At 30.4% G+C, this 26,884-nt stretch overlaps 2 protein-coding genes across 2 annotated transcripts; both read right to left on the bottom strand.

Moving 5' to 3' along the window:
• Window positions 1-9,835: 9,835 nt before the first annotated feature.
• Window positions 9,836-10,906, bottom strand: LOC136083563 (uncharacterized). The gene has a single exon (XM_065802967.1). It carries the CDS (start codon window positions 10,904-10,906, stop codon window positions 9,836-9,838), a length of 1,071 nt encoding a protein of 356 aa, XP_065659039.1.
• Window positions 10,907-14,803: 3,897 nt separating this feature from the next.
• Window positions 14,804-15,777, bottom strand: LOC136083564 (uncharacterized). The gene is made up of 4 exons (XM_065802968.1): window positions 15,758-15,777; window positions 15,422-15,665; window positions 15,010-15,254; window positions 14,804-14,939 (listed from the first exon to the last, which is right to left on the bottom strand). The coding sequence occupies exons 1-4, from the start codon at window positions 15,775-15,777 to the stop codon at window positions 14,804-14,806; spliced, it is 645 nt and encodes a 214-aa protein (XP_065659040.1).
• Window positions 15,778-26,884: the final 11,107 nt, after the last annotated feature.

Here is a 26,884-nt window from a genome sequence, read left to right on the forward strand (position 1 = left end):
TGACAGCACACAGGCAGAATTTCGTTGACAATTGCCATTTTGAAGCGGACAAAACAAGTGCAACTTTTTTGGTTTGTTTCATTTTCTAAAGTCTGGTCCGTGTCAACGTCACGGTAGTTTTTAAAAATTAAAGGAAGTATCCAGAAGTTTTCAGAAGCATGCAGAAGCTTCCGGAAGAAGCATCTGGAAGCATCCAGTAGCATCCAGAAATATCCAAAAACATTCAGAAGCATCCAGTCGCATCCAGAAGCTTCTCGATGCATCGAAAAGAAGCATCTAGAATCTTACAGAACAGGTTCACACAGGTTCATTTTACTATATAAGAGACATGTAAATCGACATGTAACTCAGTCAGTATATGGAAGTCAACCAGTCAGTATTATTAAGCCAGTTTATCGAAATGAGTTTTATTAAAGTGTTTTATCGAAGAACATCAATACAAGAAGTGAAATACAACAAGTGTTTCATTACACCAATACAGTCCACATTCAACCAAAACGTTGTGTTCCACAGAGCATTATTGTATCGTCACAAGGTAAATGTAACACGGTATGCCTTGAGAAGCGTGATTATTTATTTTTATCATTTTTATTACTTCAAGTGCAAAAAGGCTCCCGACAGTCTTGGATTGGAACTAAGAAAGAAAATTATTGGCGATTACGTAAGTGGAATGTCACAAAAAAGTATTTGTGATAAATATCGCGTGAATAAATGGACCGTATTGAGACTATTTTCCAAATATCGTTCGACAGGAAAGTTGGCAGCAGATAATAAAGGTGGAAGACCGCGTTCCACCACTTCTAGAGAGGATTCTACGATCGTCAGATCCGTCAAGAAAAATCCCTGGATATCATCAGTCGAGATACAAAAGCAATTAGAGCTGCCTGTATCGGACCGAACAATCAGACGACGTGCTGTTGAAGCCGGATTGTTTTCTCGACGCCCTGTAAAGAAACCGCTGATTTCACTAAATAACCAGAAGAAAAGACTCCTGTTTGATACATCTCATATGGACTGGAATGTGCGGAAATAGAGAACTGTTCTGTTCAGTGATGAATTGAAGTTCAACATCATTGGGAGCGATGGCATTTGCCGTGTACGTCGACCGGCCGGAAAGCGCCTTGATTTACGTTACTGCCATATGACGGTGAAGCATGGTGGAGGCAATGTAATGGTCTGTGGGTGTTTTTTTTGCTAACGGTCTAGGTCCAATACATCGAAACGATGCATTAATGGACCGTTTCATGCATAAAAAAATCCTGTTAGATGTTATGATACCTCATGCTGAATGGAATATGCCAATAAAATGGGTTTTTTAGCAAGACAACGATCCGAAACACACTGTAAAAGTAGTCAAGCAGTGGTTTTAAGACAATTACCTATCGGTGATGTCTCAATCACCGGATCTTAACCCTATCGAGAACTTGTGGGAGATTGTCAACCGCAGAATTAATTGTGAAGGTGTTCGTAATAAGGATCCAATATTTGAACAAATCCAATAAGCCTAGGCAGCGATTCCACAAAGTTTTATTGATCACCTGATCGAATATATGCCTCGAAGATGCAAGGCTGTGATCGACAACAAAAGATTCGCCACGAAATATTGATAGCGAAATACAGCTTAGTCAACATATTGTCAAGTTGCACTTGTTTTGTCCAGAAGGAAATCAACTTTTTTTTAATACTTTTGATTAATTTATTAATTTTCGTGTACAAATAATGGACTTTGTGATGAATAAAACTTGAAGAACTTTGTCTCTAAACAGTTACATAGTTATTTCTCTAAATTGAAAAAATGCAGCACTTTTATATAAAGAAACTGAGTTAGCATTATTTGGTTGCACTCGTTTTGTCCGATACTGTATATATATATATATATATATATATATATATATATATATATATATATATATATATATATATATATATATATATATATATATATATATATATATATATATATATATATAATATATATATATATATATATACATATATATATAAATATATATATATATAATATATATATATATATATATATATATATATATATATATATATATATATATATATATATATATATATATATATATAAATATATATATATATATATATATATATACATATATATATAAATATATATATATATAATATATATATACATATATATATATATATATATATATATATATATATATATATATATATATATATATATATATATATATATATATATTTTATATATATATATATATATATATATATATATATATATATATATATATATATATATATATATATATGTATGTGTGTGTATTTTTATATTTTGTATACGTATATATGTGTGTATACATATATACGTATATAAAATGTATGTATTTCTTTTATATATATTCATAACTTTACCCATATATACATGCAGAAATACATATTAATAAAATAAATAAAAATATATGATAAAAAATAAAGGTTTGAATTAAATCCACAACACTAACTCTATAATTAGGACATAATACTTTTCTATTAAAATTATAAGTTTTTCAAAAAAATGGAAATAAAGTTTCTTATCCAAACGTGTTTTTATGCAAAAAAAAGTAATTTTTTTCAACGTTGAATAAACGAGATTTTTTGAGAAGATGATATACGTTGAAATTTATACGCTTATTCAACGTTAAAAATGTGACGTTTTAAAAGCGGGTTATTTTTAACGTTGATAAAGCCTAGATTTTGAATCTTCTTTAAGGGGTATACTACCCTATAAATTTAAAAAAAATCAAAAAAAAAACAAACTGATTTAGATTGTTAAATATATGGGGGCTTTAGAAATCATAATGGTTTACCTAAAAGTATATATAAATACCAAAACTTTTTGTTTTTCAGAGTTAGGTACAAAAAAGAGAAAATTTGGTACCCCTAAAAATCACTTGTAAACCAAAACAACGTATTGATTTCACAAGTTAAAAGCATTTTTGACTTCTTGTTAGACTTTTTAACAATTTATTTTTGGTATATCAAAACTAAGTTCGTTTTTGTTGATTAGTAGCTCATTTTTTGTCGCATTTTTTTGCCAGAAATTGTATACTTTTTAGTTTTCAAACATGGTTAAAGCTGATCGAATTAAGGTTAGAACTTAGCGAGCAGGCAAAAGAAAGAAGATTTTTAATAGAAAAGTTTTACGTAGCAGTGTGAGTGTAAATGATGTAAATTTTCCATCTTTAAGTGTAATACCTGTAAATAGTCAAACTGACATCTTCGATACGCCAAGCTCTTCTCTTCGCAAAGTTGAGGCAGTCATTAACTCAACATCAAAAAAATATACCAATACTGAAAACAAAGTTTTGACAGGATATAGAATTATTGATTGTTCGATTTTGTCTGATATTATTAGCTTTTTGAGCTGTCCAGCTTGTTTTCAAACGACTTTAGCAATCATTGAAAACAAAAGCAAAAAGCAAGGACTTGCATGTGAACTTTCTATTATTTGTTCGAAGTGTAAACATCAAAATGATTTTTACACTTCTAAGTTGATTAATAAAAAAGGAAACTTTGATATAAACAGTCAAACAGTATATAAAATGAGGACTCTTGGTTTAGGACATTCCGGAATTGAACGGTTCACAACCCTCAAGAACATGCCAAAACCAATGACGCCAAAAAACTATGACAAACTTGTTTTAAAAATTAATATTACTGAGAAAGTTGCACAGGAAACAATGACTGATGCTGTACCTGATATAAGATTACAGTGTCAAGACATTAATTAGATTCTTGATATTGGTGTATCATGTGATGGCACATGGCAGCGTAGGGGATTTTCATCATTGAATGGTGTATTTGCAGCACTTTCAATAGACAGTTGAAAAGTTTTAGATGTTGAGGTGATGAGTCAAATATGCAAAGGGTGCTCCTTAAATCAAAAACTTTCTAAAAAAGTTCCTACTGCTTATGCTGAGTGAAGAAATTCTCACATTTGTAAAATAAATTTAGTTCGTTCTGCAGGTAAAATGGAGTGTGAAGGAGCCAGTCGTATTTTCCAGCGATCAATTAAAAACATAAGTTGCAGTACATTAATTTTTTAGGTGATGGAGATAGCAAAAGTTACAATAATGTCAAGGATGTAATAATCCTAATATTAAAGTAAATAAACTAGAATGTTTTGGACACTATCAGAAGCGTGTTGGAACCAGACTCCGTAAATTAAAAAAAAAGTTAGGGGACTGGAGGTCGTGGTAGATTGACAAATGCAACAATTGATCGACTGCAAAACTTACTTGGTGTGGCAATTAGACAGAATTCTGGTAATTTAGATGCCATGAAATCAGCAGCGCTTGCTACCCTTTTTCACGTTGCATCATCAAAAGAAAATAATTGGCACTATCCACATTGTCCAACATGTGTAAGTAGCTGGTGTAAATTTAACAGAGACAAAGCAAATAGCACTAACACCTACAAGCCAGGACCTGGTCTACCTTTAGAGGTTGTATACAAGATCAGACCTGTGTTTGAAGAGTTCACAAAAGAAGATGAGCTTAAAAAATGTCTGCTCGGTAAAACGCAAAATGCAAATGAGTCTTTCCATGGGAAAATTTGGGATCGCATACCAAAATCAAGATATGTCTCGCTGACTTTGCTGAAGTTTGGTGTTTATGATGCTGTTGCCAATTTTAACATTGGGATGAAGTCTTCAATCCTAATATATGAAAAACTGAACATGGTTTCAGGTTTTTATACACTAAATGGCTCTAACGACATAAATAAAACACGCGTTAAATTGTCGATCTATAAACTAAAACCCGATAACCATTTGCATCGTCAAAAGTTAAGGGCTAAACAATTGAAGAAATATGACAAAACCTCTGTAAAAGAAAGTAAAACAAATGAAGCAGGAGGTTTTTAATATTAAATATAGTCCAATATATAATGTTACGTATATTTGTAGATCTTTATTCTTTTATTTTCAGTTTTTATGCGTTTTCTCATTTTGAGGTTTTTCAATATGCCGGCCAAAATTCAAAGAAAACCGCTTGAGCGTTTTATCTAAAATTTTCAACATATTTTCCCTTTCTATAAAAATTGTGTTTTAAACGGAACAGAATTTTTAAATACTTATGAATTAAACAGTATCGCTAATTTAATTTTTCAAAAAATGTACTTTTTTTTATTGTCAACTTTAGAGCACAAGTCTTCAGGCCCAGAACCTTTTTTTTAAAAATCTGTTCTGTTTAAAACACTCATAAACCTATTCTAATTGTGTTTCCAAAGTTTCATTTAGCCTTTTTTTATTAGTTTTTGCTAAAACTTGGCCAGCGCAAATCTTATTTTTTGCTTATTTTTGGGGTTTTTTTACGGTTATTACAGCAACCGTTGACCAATTTTTTTAATTTTTTTTAAATTTTCTACGTTTATGCTATGGTTAATCATTTTATGTCAAAAGTTTGAATCAATATTGATAAATGGGGGAGTATACCCCTTAAAGTTGCTTTTTGCGTAAGTTGATTCCACGGCGAATAAACATTTTTTTTTGAAACGCCTAAAATACCTTACAATTTCAACGCTTATTCGACGTTTAAATTTACCGCGATTTAGTATACAAAAACAAACATAGATTCAAAGTTGAAAGCGCGTTGTTTTTGTGACTGCAACGCTTTTTCTACGCTGCGACCGGATTTCAACGTTGATTCAACGCTGACATGTTTGCTGGGTAAATACTATTTAGCTTAAAAATTTTATTAGTTAAAACTATAAGAAAAATAATAAAAAGAACATATTAGACTTAAATAGAACAAAAATCAAATTAATCAAATAGGTTATATTTAAATATATTATAGGTTATAAATGTATATTATGTAGCCACAACGCTGAGGTACAAGCTTTCACTTTCGATGTTGAAGGTAAAAAACTACATATATATAATTTTCTTTCTGGCCTGATTTTTGAACAATTCTGGAAAAAAAAGAAATTAAGTTAAGAAAAAAAAAAATTCTTGTAATCAGGGCCAGGCTACGCAAAACAGAGTTTTTAAAGTAGTCAAAAATTACAATAAGTAGCAATTTCGCCTATTCAGCACATATAATACAATTAAACATTTAACATTTTGTGTGTGTGATTCTTTTTATAGGAATGTTATCAAGAATAAGCACAGGCATTTTGCATGGTAGAATATGCTTTTTTGAAACTGGATGAAAGAGAATATATTTGGTTTTTTCAATGTTTAGCGAAAATTTATTTGATTTGAACCAGTCTGAAATTTTTTTCAGTTCAATATTCATGTCATGAAACAAATGATTGATGTTTTTGTTGGATAGAAAAAGATTGGTATCATCCGCAAACATTATTGTCATTAAGTTAGAGGCTCTATATAGATCATTTATATAAATAAGAAATAATAGTGGTCCAAGTATGGAACCCTGTGGAACTCCACAGGCTATTTCTAAAACATTTGAAGGGGTAGATTCATCAATGTAAACAAATTGTTTACGATTTTTTAAGTAGTTTTTTAATAATGTCAAGACTTCACCGGTGATACCATATTGTTTCAGTTTTTTTATGAGAATGACGTGATTGATGGTATCAAAGGCTTTAGATAAGTCTATAAAAACGCCTAAAGTAAACTGTGATTTTTCGAAGAAATTTGTAATGCATCGAGTGAGTTGAATTACTGCGTGTTCAGTTGAGTTATTCTTTTTAAAACCATATTGATTGTTGTAAAGTATATTATTAACAGAGAGATGATTAAATATTTTGTTAAATAAAATTCTTTCAAATAATTTAGAAAAAACAGAAAGAACTGAGATTGGACGATAATATTGACATTTTTTAGTTCACCTCCTTTGAATATAGGAGTTACTTTAGCTACTTTCAGTTGTTCACGAAAAATTCCCTGATTTATTGAACATTTAAAAACCTTAAATAAAATATCTTTTATGTTGTTATATGAACTAATGACTGTGTTTCCACTGATGTCGTCTGGACCTACTGCTTTATTAGATTTTAGCATTTTAAAGGCACTTTCAAATTCTGAAAATGATACTTCAAAAGCATTTAAATTTGTTTTAAGTGGAAAAACACAATTAATTATAGGATTTAGCATGTCTGGAATGCTTTTAGGTAAATTTGGGCCAACAGATACAAAAAATTTATTTATCTCACTAGCTCTTTCTTTTGGGTCATCAACATTATTACCATTAATTTTTAAACTTTTAGGCAAAGAACACGATTTTAATTTTCGATTACCTGTAATTTCTGCTAAAATTTGCCATGTGCGTTTTGAATTAAACTTATACTTTTCTAACATAATTAAATAATAATTTTTTTTTGAAGCTTTTTTTGACTTTCGAATTGTTTAGCGTATTTTTTGTATAAAATTTTGCTTTCATCTGTTTTTGTTTTTAAGTATTTTACATACAGTTTTTGTTTTATTTTAGAAGACTTCCTTATGTCCTTATTTATCCACGGTGACTTTAAACTTTTATTAGATTTACATATTTCTTTTTTTGGAAAATTTGCGTCGTAGATATCAAAAAAGGTTTTGTATAATGTGTCATACACTATGTTTGCGTCACTTTTAAAGTCGATATTTGTCCATCTAATTAAGGATAACTGTTCATTAAATGATTTCAAACTTGTTTCATTAAAAAAACGTTTGGTAAAAATTTGTTTTTGTTGTGGTAGTAATTTAGGGACAATATTTATTGAGAAGAAAATCGGGAAATGGTCAGAAATGTCATTTTTTATAACACCAATTTTAAGAAATATATTGAAAATATCAGTAGTTATAATGTTATCAATTATAGAAGCTGACGTAGCTGTCACTCTTGTTGGTCTGCTAATTAATGAAACCGCACCGTTTTGAAATAAATTATCATAAAATTTTTTTATGTTGTTATTAGTGTGATATTCAAAACAGTTTAAATTTACGTCACTCATTAAATAGTGAAACTTTTTTTCCTTTAAACCTTTTTTTAAAATGTCCTTACACAAAAATGATGCGATGCTTTCGGTTTTACCAGATGGCGGGCAATAACAGCAACTTAAAAGTATATTTTTAGAATTACCGGTTTTAATTTCTATTGTTAAAACCTCAATATTGTCGTCAGAGATATTGAGGTTTTAACAATCAAGCTCATATCAGGCCTAATATCACGCCGCGTTTTTTTGCTTTTCGCGCTAGCGGGATCATGTTAAAACCTGTAAGACAGAGATTAGAGTTAAGTTTAACACCAACAGAATCGCACCACGTTTCAGTTAAACAAATTAAGTTAAAAATATTTAAATTTTCTTCTATAAAAATAAATAAATTTTCAAAGTTTGTTTTAAAACTCCTAATATTAATATGAACAACTTTAAAATGATCCCGTTCTAGAAATTCTTTTATTTCTTTGTTGTAAAAATACAAGCATTTAGTTTGCAGTGCAACTGATTCATGAAAATAATTTAAATCTTGATCTGACTCAATATCAATGACTAATTCATTGGTTAGAAATAAATTACATGACATTGAGTCAAATTTTTTGTGGTAATTTGAATCCATTTATATTTTTATAGCAATTGAATAAAAGAATTTTATTTTAAAATTTAAAAATCACGAGTAATAAGTTTATTATAGATTACTTTGGCAAATTTACCTTTTGCTTCTAACTCGTTTGCTTCTTTAAATAATCTTTTTCTTACTTCAATCGTTCGTTCACTGTAATCTTCGTTTACATATAACTTTTCGTTCCATAGCTTTCGTTTAATAAAGTTGTCCAACATTGCCGATTTATCTTTAAAATTTAAAAACTTTGCTACGATTGTTCTGTTAATCTTTTTTCCATCAGAAACTTTTCTTCCCGTTCGATGTGCTCTTTCGATTTCAACATTTTTTTCAAATTTTGATTTTTTCAAGTTTTGATTTTAAAAAGTCCTGAATTTTTTTTCAAAACTTGTTGTTGAGTTAATGTTTGCGACTGTGCTTGTTTTTGCATTTTTTTGCTCAGTGAGTTTGATGTTTACTGCTTCATATTTCTCATTTACAAATTCAACAGATTTCTTTAACTCGTATACTTCTTTTTTTAAATATGTATTTTCTTCCTGCAAATTCACTAATTTGCTTTCAAATTTTTTAAACTTTTCGTTAAAAATTTTTAATAATGTGTTTTCATGTATCTCTAATAAATCTTTAATTTGCACTACAGTATATTTCGCCATTTTTAATTTTTTCCGCAATTACAAAACACGTCTTATCACGTTCACTTTCGGAATTGAATGATGACGATTAAGGTTAGATTAATACTAACCCATAATTAAATTTAGCTTTAAATTGTAAACTAAGAAAAATCTGCCCTATGAACGGAAGTTGCAGAAAAACAAATCAATTTATAAGTGCCTTGCGTTATTCCCAAACACACCCGACAAAACATATATTGGTTCAACAGAGGGCGTGTGGAAAACTAGATTGGCGAATCAACAGCAATCTTTCAAAACCTAAAAACTTGCAAACGCAACCACGCTTTCAAAAAATCTATGGGATACAGAAAATAAATCAAAAGCAACACCCAATTTAAAATGCTCTATCATAAAACATGTAGTTTTTTCTCGTAATCAACAAATCAGCAAACAGATAAATTAAATCAATAAACGATAATCTTTTCTCCTAACTAAAACTCTGCCATTTACAAATTTTTCCTCAATATATATATATACTCTATGCTTTTCCTAAAATATCCTTCAAAACACCGTCATAAATCACCGCAAAAACATATTTACAATTATTATTGGTAACAACTATTAAAGCTATTAAATCTCTAACGTCATTAAATGTTCTAGAACTTTCCGGAATTACACTCCTCCTTGATACTTACGGATCATCCAAATAGCAATCAAAGCATTTCGAAGGCATGCGCCGTTCCCGACCACTCCGTCGCAAAAGCATGTCGATTTCTTGGGGTCTATCTTCAGCTTCGACATTTTCCTCGTTCGTCTCATCTTTAACTTGCTCTCCTTGATTTTTAGCGTTCTCTAGACCAGTTTCAGTATTCATCTCTATTTCCACATCAGAGATAATGCAGGACTGAGTATCATTTCGATGTCTAACGTGTTTCACATAACGCGGAATGTCGTTCACTTCTACGATTTGTTTCGACGCATTCCGAGTTATCGTAGCTGGTTGCCACTTTGTATAGCACCTCGCATTTGGTGGTTTTAGCCAGACTTTATTGCCGATTCGAAACCTCTTGTTCGTGACATTTTGCGCAGGAAAATTCTCTTTTCCCAATCCTTTCACACCAATGGTATAACTGTATATTTTGTCCATTGGACTTGCACCATTTTTTTCGGCTGAGACATTGTACCAATAAAGTGCTTCCGGTATCGACATTTTCGATCGTTCTGATATTCTCTTGATCGTACGGTGGTTTCTTTCTACAATTCCATTTCCTTCAGGATAATAAGCGGCTCTAAATCTAATTTGTACTCCCCAACTATCAAGGAAACTCCTTATCTCTTTAGTTTTAAATGTCGGCTCATTGTCAGTCAATATTTCAGACGGTGCTCCACGTTCACAAAAAATAAGACGGAGTATTCGGATTATGGCAAGACTTCCGTATGAGCTTGATAAGTGTCGCCACAACGCGTATTTTGAAGGTCCGCAATCAATTAGACTCAAAAACTTGTCAGTGCCATAATGCGTGATGTCCATGGCCAATCTCTCCCAGTTTCCTTCAACATCCAATTTCCCTTTTTCCCACCGTATTGGCGCTGGATCTATTGACTGACATGGTTCGCAACTTTTTATCACATTTCGAACATCGTTTTCAGTAGCAGTCAGAATTGCTTTACGAACAAAGTTTAACGTTCGATTCACTCTGAAATGTCCAGTTCTTTGGTGTATATCGGAAATAGATTCAGCCTTCGTAGCTACGATTCCCATACAACTATTCCGACACTCTGGCACAGTCAGTTAGTTGAGCCATCTGCTGCGAACTCATTCCTTCTAAAGATAATTTATACAAATTATCTTTAGAAGGAATGAGTTTTACCCCAACGCTAACATTGTATTCTTCAATTAGCTGTTGCAACACGCTCAGTCTTCTTCAAATCAGCATTTCACCCGTCGCTTTTGATCTCAACCTTGATTTTCCTGTAAGGGCGTCAGAAACCCAGTGGAATACTGTCACGGAATCGGTAAAAACAGTCACTTTCTTCAGCTTCCACATCAGAGCCATATTCATTCCACGTATCACAGCGTCTAACTCTGCTATGTTTATATGAATATCAGACGTTTCTTTTCGCAGCCATGTTGCATCCTCTACAGTAGTTTCCCCAACTTGAATAAGAGAACCCATCGCTAAAGAACTGGCATCAACCCACACTTTTCCCTCATCACCACACACAGCCCAATCACCACAAGCAGGCTCGCAACGTTCCACCTCAGCAAATACTTCTTTAAGCACCCACCTAACGTTCTCATCACAAATTTCATCGTCCCAACCCTTCGTCAGACTGACAGCTTTCCTCTTCAAGAGGCTACAAATCACTCGCAGCCAACCACACACGGGTAAATGTCCTACCAACTGTCCACAGATTGAAAACACAACTCTCCTGGTTAACTTTTGCGAGATAGCATCAACTCGATTCCCACATCAGTTTATTACCAACCTTGCGCACACACAATCCTAACACACGAACTCCATCATTACCAATCTGCTCACCTTCTTTACTTTCTAAACCATATTTTAAAAAATGCCTCTTGACATAATCAAGACTCACCACACTTTCGTCTACGAAAATGTCGTCAACATCAGCGGACGTTCCACTCTTCACTAATTCGTCTTGATCAATAACGGCACTCACAACGGATTTCATGATCATTGGCGCAACGTTCAATCCGAAACCAAGTCGTGTCAAACAATACCTTTAATTTCGAAACACCACTGTTTGGAAGGGCCAAAGAGATTTATCAGTTTTTAGTTGAAGATAAGCCTTGCGTAAATCAATAAATGCTGGTTTGTTACCCATTCTTCTCCATTCTCTAAGCTTTTCGACACACACATCTGCATCTCTGGTGTATGTCTCAATGAAATCGTTAGCTTCTTCCCAGTCCAGAACAGGTCGGATTTTGTGGTCTTTGTTTCTCTGAATGACAGCCATTAAAGGAATCTGCCCTTTGGGCGGCCCCAATTCATTTTCGTCATACTCTAACAGCCACTTCCGATCAATCCAATTCTGTAGTTCGTTTTCATAGTCTGCTCTAGCGTGTTGTGGAATTCCGTACTGTGCCACTTTATTTCGCAATCGGTCGGGGCTTTCTCCATTTCCATTTGACTCTCCATTCAACACCATTAAAAACTGCTTCGTGATCTTTCTTTTTTATTTCGATTTTCTTTTTTTTTTTCTCGTTCAAAGCCGATGCTCCACAGTAACTCAATCCGAACTTCGCCTTTCCCAAAGGAGAAATGGATACTCCTCCTGGTAATTTAATGGAACTCATTCCGAGCATCATATCAACTCCAAACGGTTGGAAGTCCACTAAAATAACTTCATCACGTGCTTTAATGCCATCAACCTTTTGAATCACGACTGCTGACCCAGTGCACTGATGAACTTTTCCTTCAAACGTTACTACCTTTTGAGAGTTTTAGTACCTACATTTACTTTTGGGCAGGAATTTTTTATTCAAAATCTTCTTTGAACATCCTGTGTCCACTAAAGCTGTCGCAACCATACCGTTAACTTTTAAACGAATAACAGATAATGCGCTCATTCCACCGTTGTTCAGGAGCGAGGTAGCGCAGATTCCTCGCTCCTGCAATCGTTTCCCTGCAGCTTCCAGCATTTCGATGCAATGTGTCCTTCCTCACCACAATTAAAACATCTAACAGTCTTCGGTGACAAGTTCTTCGCAAGCAAACAATTCTTTCCAATGTGATTCAAACCTTTGCAGTTGTAACACACTAACGCGGTTTTTGTAGCATGGCGTCTAGATACAGCGCCAGCAGCGTCACTGTCAATCACATTTGCTCAGTTCAAAGCAGCTCTCACTCTGGGTAACATTATATCAATCGGGTCCATTACGGCTCGAAATCTTGATGATAAAACTTCTGGCAAACCCACAACAAACGCCAAACGCACAGACTCCTCTGATAATATAGCAAGATAGGCTAATCGTCTTAAATCAGCCAAAAACACGTCGGCTTTTTCTCCGTCACATAATTTTTGTTTTGTAAACAGTTCATATGCAGTATAGGCATCTACAGATAACGCCGCTAATAACACACGCTCGACTTCTACAACATCTTTTTTATCTTCAGCGGTTAAAGCATCGTACACTGAATAAGCAGCTTCTCTGAGAAGAATCGGAAAAATTAGTTCAAGCTTTAGGTTCTGAAACTCAGCAATCACTTTCGTTCGTTGAATCCAAACAGCAGCATCCGAAGTGCCATCATACGTTTCAAACATATCAAATAATCTCATACTTGGTTCCATGCCCGGTTAGCTTGTAGTTTTTTCTCGTAATCAACAAATCAACAAACAGATAAATTAAATCAATAAACGATAATCTTTTCTCCTAACTAAAACTCTGCCATTTACGAATTTTTCCTCAACATATATACTCTATGCTTTTCCTAAAATATCCTTCAAAACACCGTCATAAATCACCGCAAAAACATATTTACAATTATTATTGGTAAAAACTATTAAAACTATTAAATCTCTAACGTCATTAAATGTTCTAGGACTTTCCGGAATTACAAATTATGTCTCCGCCTACAACAACACAACTAAAAAGTGCCAATTATGCTTATACGAAAAACTAATAATTTTATTAAATAAAAATCTAAAGAATTATTAAACAAAAAAATACGAACTAATATCCAAACGTCGTCATGAGAAAAAATTTTTTGCTGAACTACCACAAACCAAAAGATAAAATTTTTTAACTCATTTTCTCTTGTACAGAATTATTATATTTTTTTTTACGCAAAGAAATCAAATTTTTACCTAATAATTGCACTTAGCATGATAATTGCATTTAGCACTTTTAGTAGTAAAATACATAAAGTTTTATTTATAAAAACACACACACGTATATATATATATATATATATATATATATATATATATATATATATATATATATATATATATATATATATATATATATATATATATATATATATATATATATATTATATATATATGTATATATATATATATATATACATATATATATATATACATATATATATATATATATATATATATATATATATATATATATATATATATATATATATATATATATATATATAAACATATATATATATATATATATATATATATATATATATATATATATATATATATTTATATATACATATATATATATATTCATATATATATATAGATATATATATATATATATATATATATATAAATATATATATATATATATACATATATATATATATATATATATATATATATATATATATATATATATATATATATATGTTTATATATATATATATATATGTATATATATATATGTGTATCAGTGCCGTGGCTTGTGGATTTGGGGCCCCCCCCCAAAACTAGCCATTACGGCCCCAATTTTTTTTTCTAAAAAAGTGGATAAACTTTACAGATTACTTCAAAACAGCTGGGTACCTCACATATTTTAACGTCGCCGTTCATAAGACTAAATGCAATCAAGTTAACGCTTAAATTCAATTAGATATATTTTATAATTGTTAAATTGATATAGAGTTACTAGTGTAAATACAGTAAATGCATTACGCAGATAATAGAAGAATGTCGCAAACCATCAAAAAAAGGGTTTGCGACGTGTTTTCATGCTTGCAAACTCATTTATTATGCCTTCATAACTTAATGTTCTTGCAACCTCGTTCTCAATAGACAGCATTGCTAAGGAAGACAAACGTTCATTAACCATTGTTGACCTATTTAAAAATACAAAGAAATAAAGCTACACGTATTTATGTATAATGAAGCAAGATTATTTATACTAACCTATGAAATGTTTTAATTAGTTTTAACTTGCTGAAGCTACGTTGTGCACTTGCAACAGTAACTGGTAAAGTAAGAATGATTCGTAACGCAATAACTAAATTGGGATAAGTTTCTTGCAGCTCTTCTTTGTAGATGTAGTTTAGGAAGTCATATGCAGATTTTAGGAGAGCATTTTTTTCGTCCTTTATAACTATGAAAAAACGTTTTAACTCCGATTCTAAATCCTCTGAATCTATATCAGCAAGCTTTATTTGCAAATTTTTGCAATAAGCAGACAGAGAATTTTTATTACAAGCTTTGATAAGACTCTAAGATCGGTAAAGAAAGTCATAAAGCTTTGTGACAATGCTGATCTGTTCAAAATGCTCTTTTACTGATGCAATTGACATATCAATTAGTGGCAAAAAAATACTGCTTTATACTGATGTTCAGGTTGCCAAGTGTGATCAGCACACTCGTATGAATAAATCCATTTTTTTTTTCGTGAACGCACCATCAAAAAAACCTTTTCAAAGCCCAATACTTCTGCGATTTCTGATGCCTTAACACGTGCGTCAGAAAATCTATTTTTGCGATACTCATAAAGAAACGCTTTTGTTGCATTTATTTCACTAACTAATATGTCGAGAGAGGTTGCAGAAGACTGAAGCAGCTTACTTGATTTGTTAATTTGAAATAAAACGTCATACCAAATAATGATTGATAATAAGAAAGGCCATGTTCTAATATATTCTGTCAGCGATCGTACTTCTGTGGAAGTTGCCCCATCTCTTTTTTCTAAGGCATGTTATTCCAATTTTTCAAGTGCTTCTAAGATTTCTTTTAAATAGAAGCGAAGTGGTTTAACACAGTTTATTCTACTTTCCCATCTGGTATCTGATTGTGGCTTGACTGAAATTGCCACGCATGATTTTAAAATTTCCCATCGAGGAGGAGACGATGAAAAGAGCGTGTATAACCTTGAAAGAACACCAAAAAAAGAAATTGCACTGATGGATGATAGTGCACCATCAACAATAACAAGATTGAGTGAATGGTTAGCACATGGAACATATAAGGCCTTAGGATTCATTTCCAGAAACCTTGCTTGAACACCTTTTACTTTTCCTTTCATATTAGCACCATTATCGTAAGATTGACCTCGGCAGTCTAAAATATTTAGATCCCAATTTTTTGCCTGATTTAAAAATGCATTGAAAAGCCCATTTCCAGTGGTATCATTTACTGTGAGATATCCAAAGAAATTTTCGGAAATGTCGATACCTACTCCAGGAGTGCATGTTACTGATCGCAGAATAATGCTCATATGTTCTTTGTGCGAAACGTCTGGCGTACAATCTAAAATAATAGAATAGTATTTTGCCTTTTTTACCTTAGAAAAGTTTTTGGATTCAATCTCCCTGGCTAAAAGTCTAATCAACTCGTTCTGTGTGTCATTGCTCAAGTAGTGCTCCTTGGTTTCTTTGTCTTGAATTCTTTGCATAAGCTCATTGAGAACGGTATCATACTTAGCCAGTAATTCAAACACCCCAAGAAAGTTTCCATTGCTCTTTGAACCAATGGCTGTGTCTGAACCACGAAATGCAAGATTTCTTGCAGAAAGAAATAAGGTAATGTCTAGTATCCTTCCTAACACAGCCCTCCAAAATATCCGCTCTTTATGAAGCAACTTTTGTTGTTTCTCGTCTATGGTAGCTTGATTTGCAATGCCTGCTTTACCAAAATTGAGGAAAAAGAAATTAATTAAGAAAAAAAAGTAACAAAGCAATAATTTAAAGAAAATATCAGTTAACCTTTTCGTAAAGTCATCCATTGTTCAAAGCACTTGAAATGTGCACTGCATGTTTCGTGTTCTTTAAGTTTTTTTGACAAGCCTTCCCAAGTGTTTATTCCTTGCCGGAATGGTGAAGAAGTTATCCCAAAAAGTTTGCAACAAAAACAAAACACTTTATTGCTGTTCAAAGAATATATGAGCCATGTGCGTTCAAATATTTCTCCATTCTTCATCTTCCGGTTATAATAGTTCAGTGAAAATCGTCTTCTTTCTAAATTGTATGGAAAATCATTTTCGATATTTTTGAAACCACGTTTAACAATGTCACACCTCTGTGCGTCAGAAACATTATCTGGCCACTCAGAAGGATCATCACTGAGAAAAATAGGCGGAATTGTTATGGCATTTGACGTAGACTCGCATATCAACCTATCTGACTCTACTCTAGTATTCAAATAATGACAATCAGAATTAATTGTAGTTTCTGTTGGTATCGAATCACTTCTAGTCTTAACTAATGGTTTCAAAAAATGTGTTAGCTTGGGGTGATTTGCGATTTCCTCCCTGGCTGCAGCTTTTTCTCTTCTCTTAGTGGCACCACTTTTCACTTTTTTCATACCAATAATTATATCGTGATATACTATCGAAATATAATTATAAATTTTTGAAAACCTTCATTGTTTTAATTTTTTTATATATAAAAAACTAACAATGCATAATAATAATAATAATAATAATAATAATAATAATAATAATAATAATAATAATAATAATAACAAAAAAATCAGTTCAATGATAATGGCCTTATAACCATTTGAACTTTAAAATAAACAAATGCAAAGCGTAACAGTTTTCCAATGCTATACATTTGTTTCTTTAAAAACAATGCGTATGATTTAATTTAAACAAATAATAGACTTTTTATTTCATAGTATTAAAGCAAAAGTAATAACATATAGCATAGTAATAAAATAAATTATTACCAAGATAAATTGTGAATCGCCAAAAATAAAAAACGATTCATAATTTATAAATAAATAAACAATGAAATATGTAATCTAAATACAAATAATAACATATTCGCACCTAATAAAATATGCGAATTAGAGAAATATATTTCTTCGCACGATTGACTGCTGCTTAATGGTTTCTCTTTAACTGTTTGACAGATTTTTATAAAGCTCGCGTTTTTCATAAAAATCGGACCTCGGGAGTTAAACATTTTTTTTATTTTTTTTCTACATGAAAAATATAATTGCTTTTTTCACGCTTGCTTAATTTTGGTAATATCGTGTTTAAAAGGCCATGTTTTTTTATTATTAGTAACAGTAACTATATATATATATATTCAAATATTCTTATTATAAAAAATAAAAAATAAAATAATTTCAAATAACAAAAAAGGCCTCTAAAAATGCTTAGCTCCCCCTAGTTGGGGGGGTGTGGGGGAGCCTAGCCACGGCTCTGATGTGTATATATATATATATATATATATATATATATATATATATATATATATATATATATACATAAATATATATATATATATATATACATATATATATATATATATATATATATATATATATATATATATATATATATATATATATATATATATATATATATATATATATATATATATATATATATATATATATACATAGTATAGTCTCTGATTACGATCGAGAACTTAGTAGCTGATTAGTTAATTTTTGGTTGAATAAAACTGTTATTCAAAAGATGTGTTGGGTATAAATCGTTTATTTTTAATTAAAATGAGTCAAATAAGTTGAGTGCCATTGTACTATCAACTTTGAACATAAATATAAGAACTTGATGAAGCTCAAGTTGAAATTTGTTGAGTATTTGGAACTTATTTGAAAAAATTTAGTGAGTTAGAAGCGATCCACATTTCTAATAATTGTTATTGCAAGATTTTGTTAGCAGTTTAATTAGCCGCTTATTGTTTTTAGATACATTAGTGCTGCACCAAACAATATTAGCGTAATTTAGATATCAATGATTAAAAGAAAAGTAAATAAATTTCCCTAACCTTAACCCTAACAAGCTTATTTTAACAAGTATTTGACTTTGCATAGGAGGCCTATGTTTTTTGATATTATATTCTGGGTAATAAAAGCCTTGATAATAAAAACTTTGCATGTGGTGTCTTTGCAGATATAAAAATAGCTTTTGATACAGTAGATCATTCTATCCTACTTAAGAAGTTAGGATATTATGGAATCAGAGGAATACCTCTTAAATGTTTTACCTCCTATCTTCACAACAGATCTCAGTTTTTCCCAGTCGGTGACTTAAAATCTACTAAACTAAAATTTTCCTACGGTGTTCCTCAAGGCTCAGTATTAGGACCACTTCTTTTTCTTTTCTATATTAATGATCATTATAACTCAATTAACTATGCGACTCATTAACACTTTGCTGATGATATTAACTTGCTCATTATCAACACATCTTTTAAAAAAAAATTAACAAATACATTAATCATGATCTTGCCAATTTAATTCAATGGCTTCGCTCAAATAAATTTCCCTCAACTGTAACAAAACTGAACTGGTCAAATTCAAATCTAAAAAAAAAAAATTCAATAAAAATTTAAATTATAGATTAAGAGGCCAGAAAATCATTTCTGCAAACTCAACCAAATTTCTTGAAATTATAATTGATTCCAGCCTATTGTTTGTATCCCACCTCAAAGTCTTAGCCATAAAATTGAGCAGATCAAATGGAATGCTGGCTAAAGTTCGCCATTATGTCTATCTGAAAACATTATTAAACATTTATCGTGCCATTTTTTGGCTCGTATTTACAATCTACTTGTCAAATATGGGGACAATCTCAACAGCAAGAAGTTTTAAGGATATCTCATCTTCAAAACAAAGCTTTAAAAATAATACATTTTCAGAATAACAAATCCATTCCTAATTTGCTTTATCTAACTTCTAAGATCCTTAAACTATGTGACGTTGTTCAATTCTTGAACTGTCAGTTTGTCTGGAAACACCAACACAAAAACCTACCTCTTATGTTCATCAATTTCTTCCCAAAAAAATGCAAATAATCGATACTATCTTTGATCAACTGATAATTTAAATCTTGCTGGCTTAAATCATCGTTCTGCTCTCTTATGGATATAAGTCCATAAAAAACCAAAGTATAAAATCTTGGAATAATCTTTCCTATGAACGAAAAGCTTTCCATTTAATCAATGTTTTTAAGAGTAACCTATTCCATTCCTTCCTTATCAAATACAGTTTATAAATCCAAAGATATGTGTATAAGAGTTTGTGATTAGCGCATGCGAATAAATGTGACTGTATATCTATACATTGTTGTGTTTGTGTGTATGTTGTTATATATATATATATATATATATATATATATATGTATATATATATATATATATATTCATATATATATATATATATATATATATATATATATATATATATATATATATATATATAGATATATATATATATATTTATATATATATACATATATATATATATATATATATATATATATATATATATATATATATATATATATATATATATATATACACACACACACAGACACACACACATATATATATATTTATATATATATATATATGTATATATATATATATATATATATATATATATATATATATATATATATATATATATATATATATATATATATATATATATATATACATATATATATATATAAATATATATATATATATATTTATATATGTGTGTGTGTGTGTGTGTGTGTGTGTGTGTGTGTGTGTGTGTGTGTGTGTGTGTGTGTGTGTGTGTGTGTGTGTGTGTGTGTGTGTGTCTATATATGTGCGTATGAACATAATTTTATATTCTGATATTTTCATAATTACTGTCGTGTATGGTTTTTATTTAATTAACTTTGTTAATATATTTGATTATCTGTTTGAGTTTATAAATCACAGTATAATATAAATCACATTAATAAAAAATGATAATAATATAAATCTATTAATAAAATGTGTATGTGATTGACTAATACTAAATTACTATTCTTTTTATGATTATTGTAATTATTTTTAATGTTGTCATTTTATTTTTATTATTATCGTTATACTCTTATCATTGCATTGTTATTATTGTTACAACTAGCACTGTTATTATTATCATTATAAGTATTTTACTCCTTTAACTTTTAAAGTTCGTTTTATTACAGCTGTGAACGATTAATATTACTATTAGCATTAAAAAAATATTTAATAGCTTTTATTTACAAGGTGATTACTTAAGATTAGTACATGTCCTTTTTGAAAACTTCCGTGAATGTAACAATTATTTCAGAACATATGAATGGATTCATTATTACTTTGAAAAAAGGTATGTACCTCTTTCACGTTACATTTTTTTCAAGAACTACACCGAAAAAACGACAAAAAAATGCACTTCCCTTGACATTAAAAATAAGAGTTATTTACAAAAAGATAAGATGGTTTTAGGGAAATGTCCTTTTTTTATAAAGACGATGGAAGAAAGTATATTTTGTTTTTTAATATTTAAGGACAATTTATTCGATATAAATTATTTTCTTAGTTTCGCGAGCTTTTTATTTACTGTTACAAATAAAACAATAATATTTTTATTAAAATAAAATACGTTAGTATCGTCGGACAAAAAAATTAAATTTAAGAATTATAAGATTTTACTAAAGTCATTTATATAAATGAGAAATTTAAGCGGTCCCATAATTGATTGAATTGAGAAACGCCAAAAGTTATTGTCATTAATCTCTTATTTCACCATCATATAAAATACATGGTTTTCAATTTTTTAAATAACTCTTAAACCAAGCTAAGTTAGAATTTACAATACTATAATTTTTATGGTCATATAGGAAATATATAACAATCTACGTATCAAACGGTATCAAACGTTTGTCTTAGATCAATAAAGAAAGCTAAGGTAAATTTTTTTTTCATCAAAAGATTTAATTATTTGAATGACCAGTCTAATGATTTAGTAACTGATAATGATTTGTAGTTTGACACATCAGAAACATTTTTAGTAAAATCGATTTGATATTTAATGTAAACAAAATCATTTACTATAATTAGTAAAGTATTATTAGTAAAAGAGGCGTTGGAAACATTTGAATTAATATTTTTTAAAACAACTTTAAACTAAACCACCATTTTTAATAAAATAAATGCAATTTTTTTGTTTTTTGACAAAATTATACTTACAAACTTCTGCTGTTTTTATGTTGTTACTACTTTTATTTTTTTACAAGTTCTACAAGCAAAAACAAGATGAATCAAGCTAATATACTAGTCAGCCACCTCGTGAGACTTTTTTATACTGAAAATAATTTAAAGAATAACTTGAAAATTGATTAAAGTCTCATCAAATTATGGCACCTTTCTAAATACGTCTGCGACCTGATTAAAGGGCGCAAAATTTGAGAAAAATGGCAAGTAATAATGGAGAACCTCAACGCCTCATCAATTACCAGTCTATCAAGTCAAAACTTTCTTAGGCGGCTTCTAACCTTCAGCTCGTCGATGCTCGTTGTCTCTGATTGGTTTGTTTGGACTACGTTGTTTTACTAACCATAGACGTGGGCCTTACAATACGCCACGTGACTAACGTAGGGCAATTGCAATCGTTTAAAAGTTAACAGTAACTTTAAACAACACGCTTTATTGTAATCAAATGCTAGATTCCTATTTACCCAAAATCTTTTTAGTTTTTGATGGTGTTTATATCGTTTTATCTTTTTGATAGTTTTATATAAAAACAACCAATTTAACACATGTCCAAAAATTGAATGTACAGTAGGAAATGCAAAGCATAACTAAATACGGCGCCAAATGGACTGTCTGGGATTTGTTTTTTATTTTATCCGTCAAAGCAGTGTCTGACAGAATAATGTCCGGCATCAATGACTATTGAATCTCACCAACCTTACCATTCTTAGAATAGAACTGTTGACTGTCTCGACCACAGAGGCAATGGCAGCAAAATCTCCTTTTCTTCGGTTGAGGGAATTTTGAACACTTACCATCACGCAACTGTTTTCACCTCATTTGATAAGTGATCAGCTTGAGCTCAATATTGTATTGCCTAACCAATCTTAAATAATAATATTACCTCATACTAGCGTTACTCCAAATCTCCGTCTACAAAATATTGCTCTTCATTATAAAGTTGTTACGAAAAAGCAGCTTGGAACTAAGATTTCACACAACGCTTTGGATCAGTCCTTAAGGAAAATGAGAACAATGGAGAATAGTACCATATTTTACATAAGAGCTTACAATCATGTACCCCAAGTTGAAGCAAAATCTAACATACATTTTCATGTAATAATGATGTTTAATATCATGCATTACTCGCTTGTGCAATTGTTTTATGTCCATAGGCATCAAACGTTGTAGTAATGGTTATGTTTATTTTATGAATGCAAAATAAAGTGAGCATGTAACCAGTGATTACAGGATGTTAATCTAATGTATGCTTAAGACTTTTATAGTGTGTTTGTATTTATAGTTTGCTTCAGTAACTTATGTTCGAGGTACTCGACGATAAATATCAGTACGTGCGCCGTCGTTCTTGGGAAGAATTTCAACCGCAATGTCTGGTGAAGACCGTTAAGTATCCTCTTTCAGTAATAGTATGATCAATGATAAGTTATCATGGTGTAGGATCCCTTAGAATTGTTGAAGGAAAAATGGATCAACATCAATACATAAACATATTGGAGAAAAAACTTCTACCTCAACTTTCAGTTCATTTTCCTGATGATGGAACATCTTCTAACAAGACGGCGCACCGCGTCATATGGCACGCTCTCTGACAAACTTTTTGAGCGGTAATATTGTTCCTATCCTACCATGGATACCAATTAACCTGAATACCAATTAACCTGATATGAACCCGATTGAAAACTTGTGGATGATAGTCGAAAATAGAATTGCCGACAGAAAGGCAACAACAAAAGTCGCATTGATTGAGGCGCTTTTAGAGGTTTGGACACATAATCAGAAATACAAGGCATGTGTCCAAGATTGATTATTGGGATGCTGAAGAGGTTTGAAAAACTTATTGCAGCTGGTGGAGCATCCATAAAATACTGAACTAGGCTCTTTTTATGACATTGTGTCTTTATAAGAAATATTAGAAAAATTCACTTTTTCGACACTGGTCCTAATATTTTTCACACCACTGTATGTATATATATATATATATATATATATATATATATATATATATATATATATATATATATATATATATATATATATATATATATATATATATATATATATATATATATATATAAACAAGGCGTAAAGTTCATATTCATATGAAAACTTTTTTTTTTTTTTATCCTTTCATGATCGAAGTATTCGCACTGATTGTTCAAAGTTACGTTTTTTTATGATTTGTGACTAAATTTAGAGCAATTTTTAAGCATTGGCGCAAATAGATTCTAATGTCAATTCGCGTTAATTTTTCAATGATATTTTCTTGATGTGTTCCTGTACCAAAAATAATACTGTGCTTAATAATTTAAGAAATATGTTGTATCTATCATTTAAAGATTAAGATAGATACATTAACACTTTGGCTACAGTAAATGATTTTTTGTTGACCTTTAAGCTTTTTCTCAGTCAGACGACAAATTTTATGATTTTTACCACTTTTCTGTATTGAATATATTTTTTTTTTTTTTTTAATTTTATTCAATACAGTAATTATTGTATTACTTGAGTAATGGAATAGTTACTCAAGCCTTGTATCAAACAAACCCGAATTGAAAATGGTTTCCTTAAAAGATTAGGTAAGGTACTTTTGATCATTTTTTGTAAACAAACTAGATCAAATTGAATCTATCTAATTCAAAAATATATATACACATTTTTTAAGTAGTTATTTTGAATGCTCCAAGAAGACATAATGGTCGCGACACAGAGCCCCGCAGAAGAGCATTTAACTTGGAAGTTTACTCTCGCTTCATGTCATAAAAAACCCTAGAGTAGACAGCGAACCACAGATCAGTAAAGAATCCATCATATTTTGATGTTTGAGATAGCTAACAGACATGGCGCAAACTCCCAACATTTTTATGTTTATACTTAACGCCCAGTCAGTATTTTCTTCTTCAATCTACAAATGCAATAAATAAAATGTTCCATATAATATATTAAGTAAATACAAAAAATGTATATATTTAAATAAATACAATACTCTACCTGATATAGTATATTATATTATATTACATAGAGAATTGTGATTATTTATATAAAATATTGTTTTGAATTTATTTCACATACTAGATAGAACATTTTATTTATTACATTTGCCGATAGAACACGATAATACTGAGAGGACGATATCTTAAATAATGTGGCTTTGCAAAATATTGCAATGATTGGAGGCTGGGAACGAAGAAGCACTAAAATTTCATCACCTTTACCCCAAACGATAGAGCAGCAAGTTGGTAAAACAATATCTTTGCTAATCTTAATTAAGTTTATATTCATCGATAATTTTTAAGTTTTATAGTATTATCTATCGGCGTTCATAAATTATCACCATTTTCAATTTTATCCCCCCCCCCTACTCCCCTCAATTTTAGGGGGTTACAAACTTTATATGTTCATAATTATTGAACGCTAAGAGGTTGTAAAATAATATTTAAATTCTTTTAATGTATATAAATTAAGTTAATAATAGCAAAAAAAATATTTAATCAACTTGCTGCTCTTTCTTTTAGGGCAGGGGGATATTATTTTAAGCCTTTTTGTTCTCACCCTCCAATCATTGCAACTTTTTGAAAAACATAATTGTTTGAGATACGTATGCACAGAAATGTTTGCATATTCCTCCATTTTAGCTCAAACACCAATAAATGATGGATCCGTTTCCTTTATTTATATTTTCTCTTTAACACCCGGTATTAAACTTAAGGTAAAATATATTATGATAACATAGTCATCAATTAAATTAAAATCAGCTAAAACAACACGACTCTTGCTGCTATTAGCATTAAAAGCTAATAAGCATGCGGTATGCTTTCCACAAATTATCAGATTAGACTTCTTGAAGATTCTCCTCCATCAAATTTTTAAATGGTTCCCTCTTTTATTTCAAATTCCTACACTGGAACATTTCTTTCAATATTAAAGCAACATCAGCTTGCAGGTCTTCCATCGGTTTCGTATCTTTAATTTTTTTGCCATTTAACAAGCACTGGTCGAAGTTTAAACCAAGTATGTTGCAGACTTCAAACACTTCATTTACAAAGAATTTTTAATTCTGTATTGCTTGTAATTGATTTATTATCAGTGAATAACAAGTTTAATTTTTAAATAGCCTGATTAAAAGATTTACTTTGTTCTTAAACAGAATAGTTGAAATATCCTCTATTAAAAAAAAATAGTGTATGTGATTTCTACTGTACTTCGAGATACAGAAAAATGGATGACTGCTCTTCCAGCAGCGTCTATTTTTCTATGAAAACTAACATCATATTTGCATAGCTCAGGACCATGTATAATTTTCGGCACAGCTATGGTATTATATAAATGGACTATTGTTGACGGCTGGCAGTAACAAATCCCATTGTCCATTAGAGCTATTGCAGCCAATTGAAACTGAGATATACCCTCATTTAAATTTGTTTTTTTAAGTGTTGCAGTTTTGTTTTTGCTAGTATTGTTATCCCATAGAAAACCCAGATTTTGAAGATATATGCAAGCTCCGTTAATTTGATAAACGTTGTTGAAAATATTGCTTTTTCCAGAAATCAGAAATTCCGTTTTCTCAGTGTTTAGTTTGATAAAGTTTGCCACTTCGTATGCTTGAAATCTGTTAATCAGTTCTTGCAGACCAACTGTTACTGCACCAGAAGTTACTGCCTTCGATCTCTAAATGGTGAAAGAAATTCCCTTTAGAATTCTGCATTTAAATTTCTGCAAATGTACAATAGATATTTATAAACGTTTAAATTTTCAGCTGAAGACTAGTTTCTCAAGAAAATATGTAAAAAAAAATTTTTAAATTTGCTTTTAAGGTTCATAGT

This window comes from Hydra vulgaris, chromosome 08 (genome assembly GCF_038396675.1).
Source record: "Hydra vulgaris chromosome 08, alternate assembly HydraT2T_AEP".
NCBI classification, from domain to species: domain Eukaryota; kingdom Metazoa; phylum Cnidaria; class Hydrozoa; order Anthoathecata; family Hydridae; genus Hydra; species Hydra vulgaris.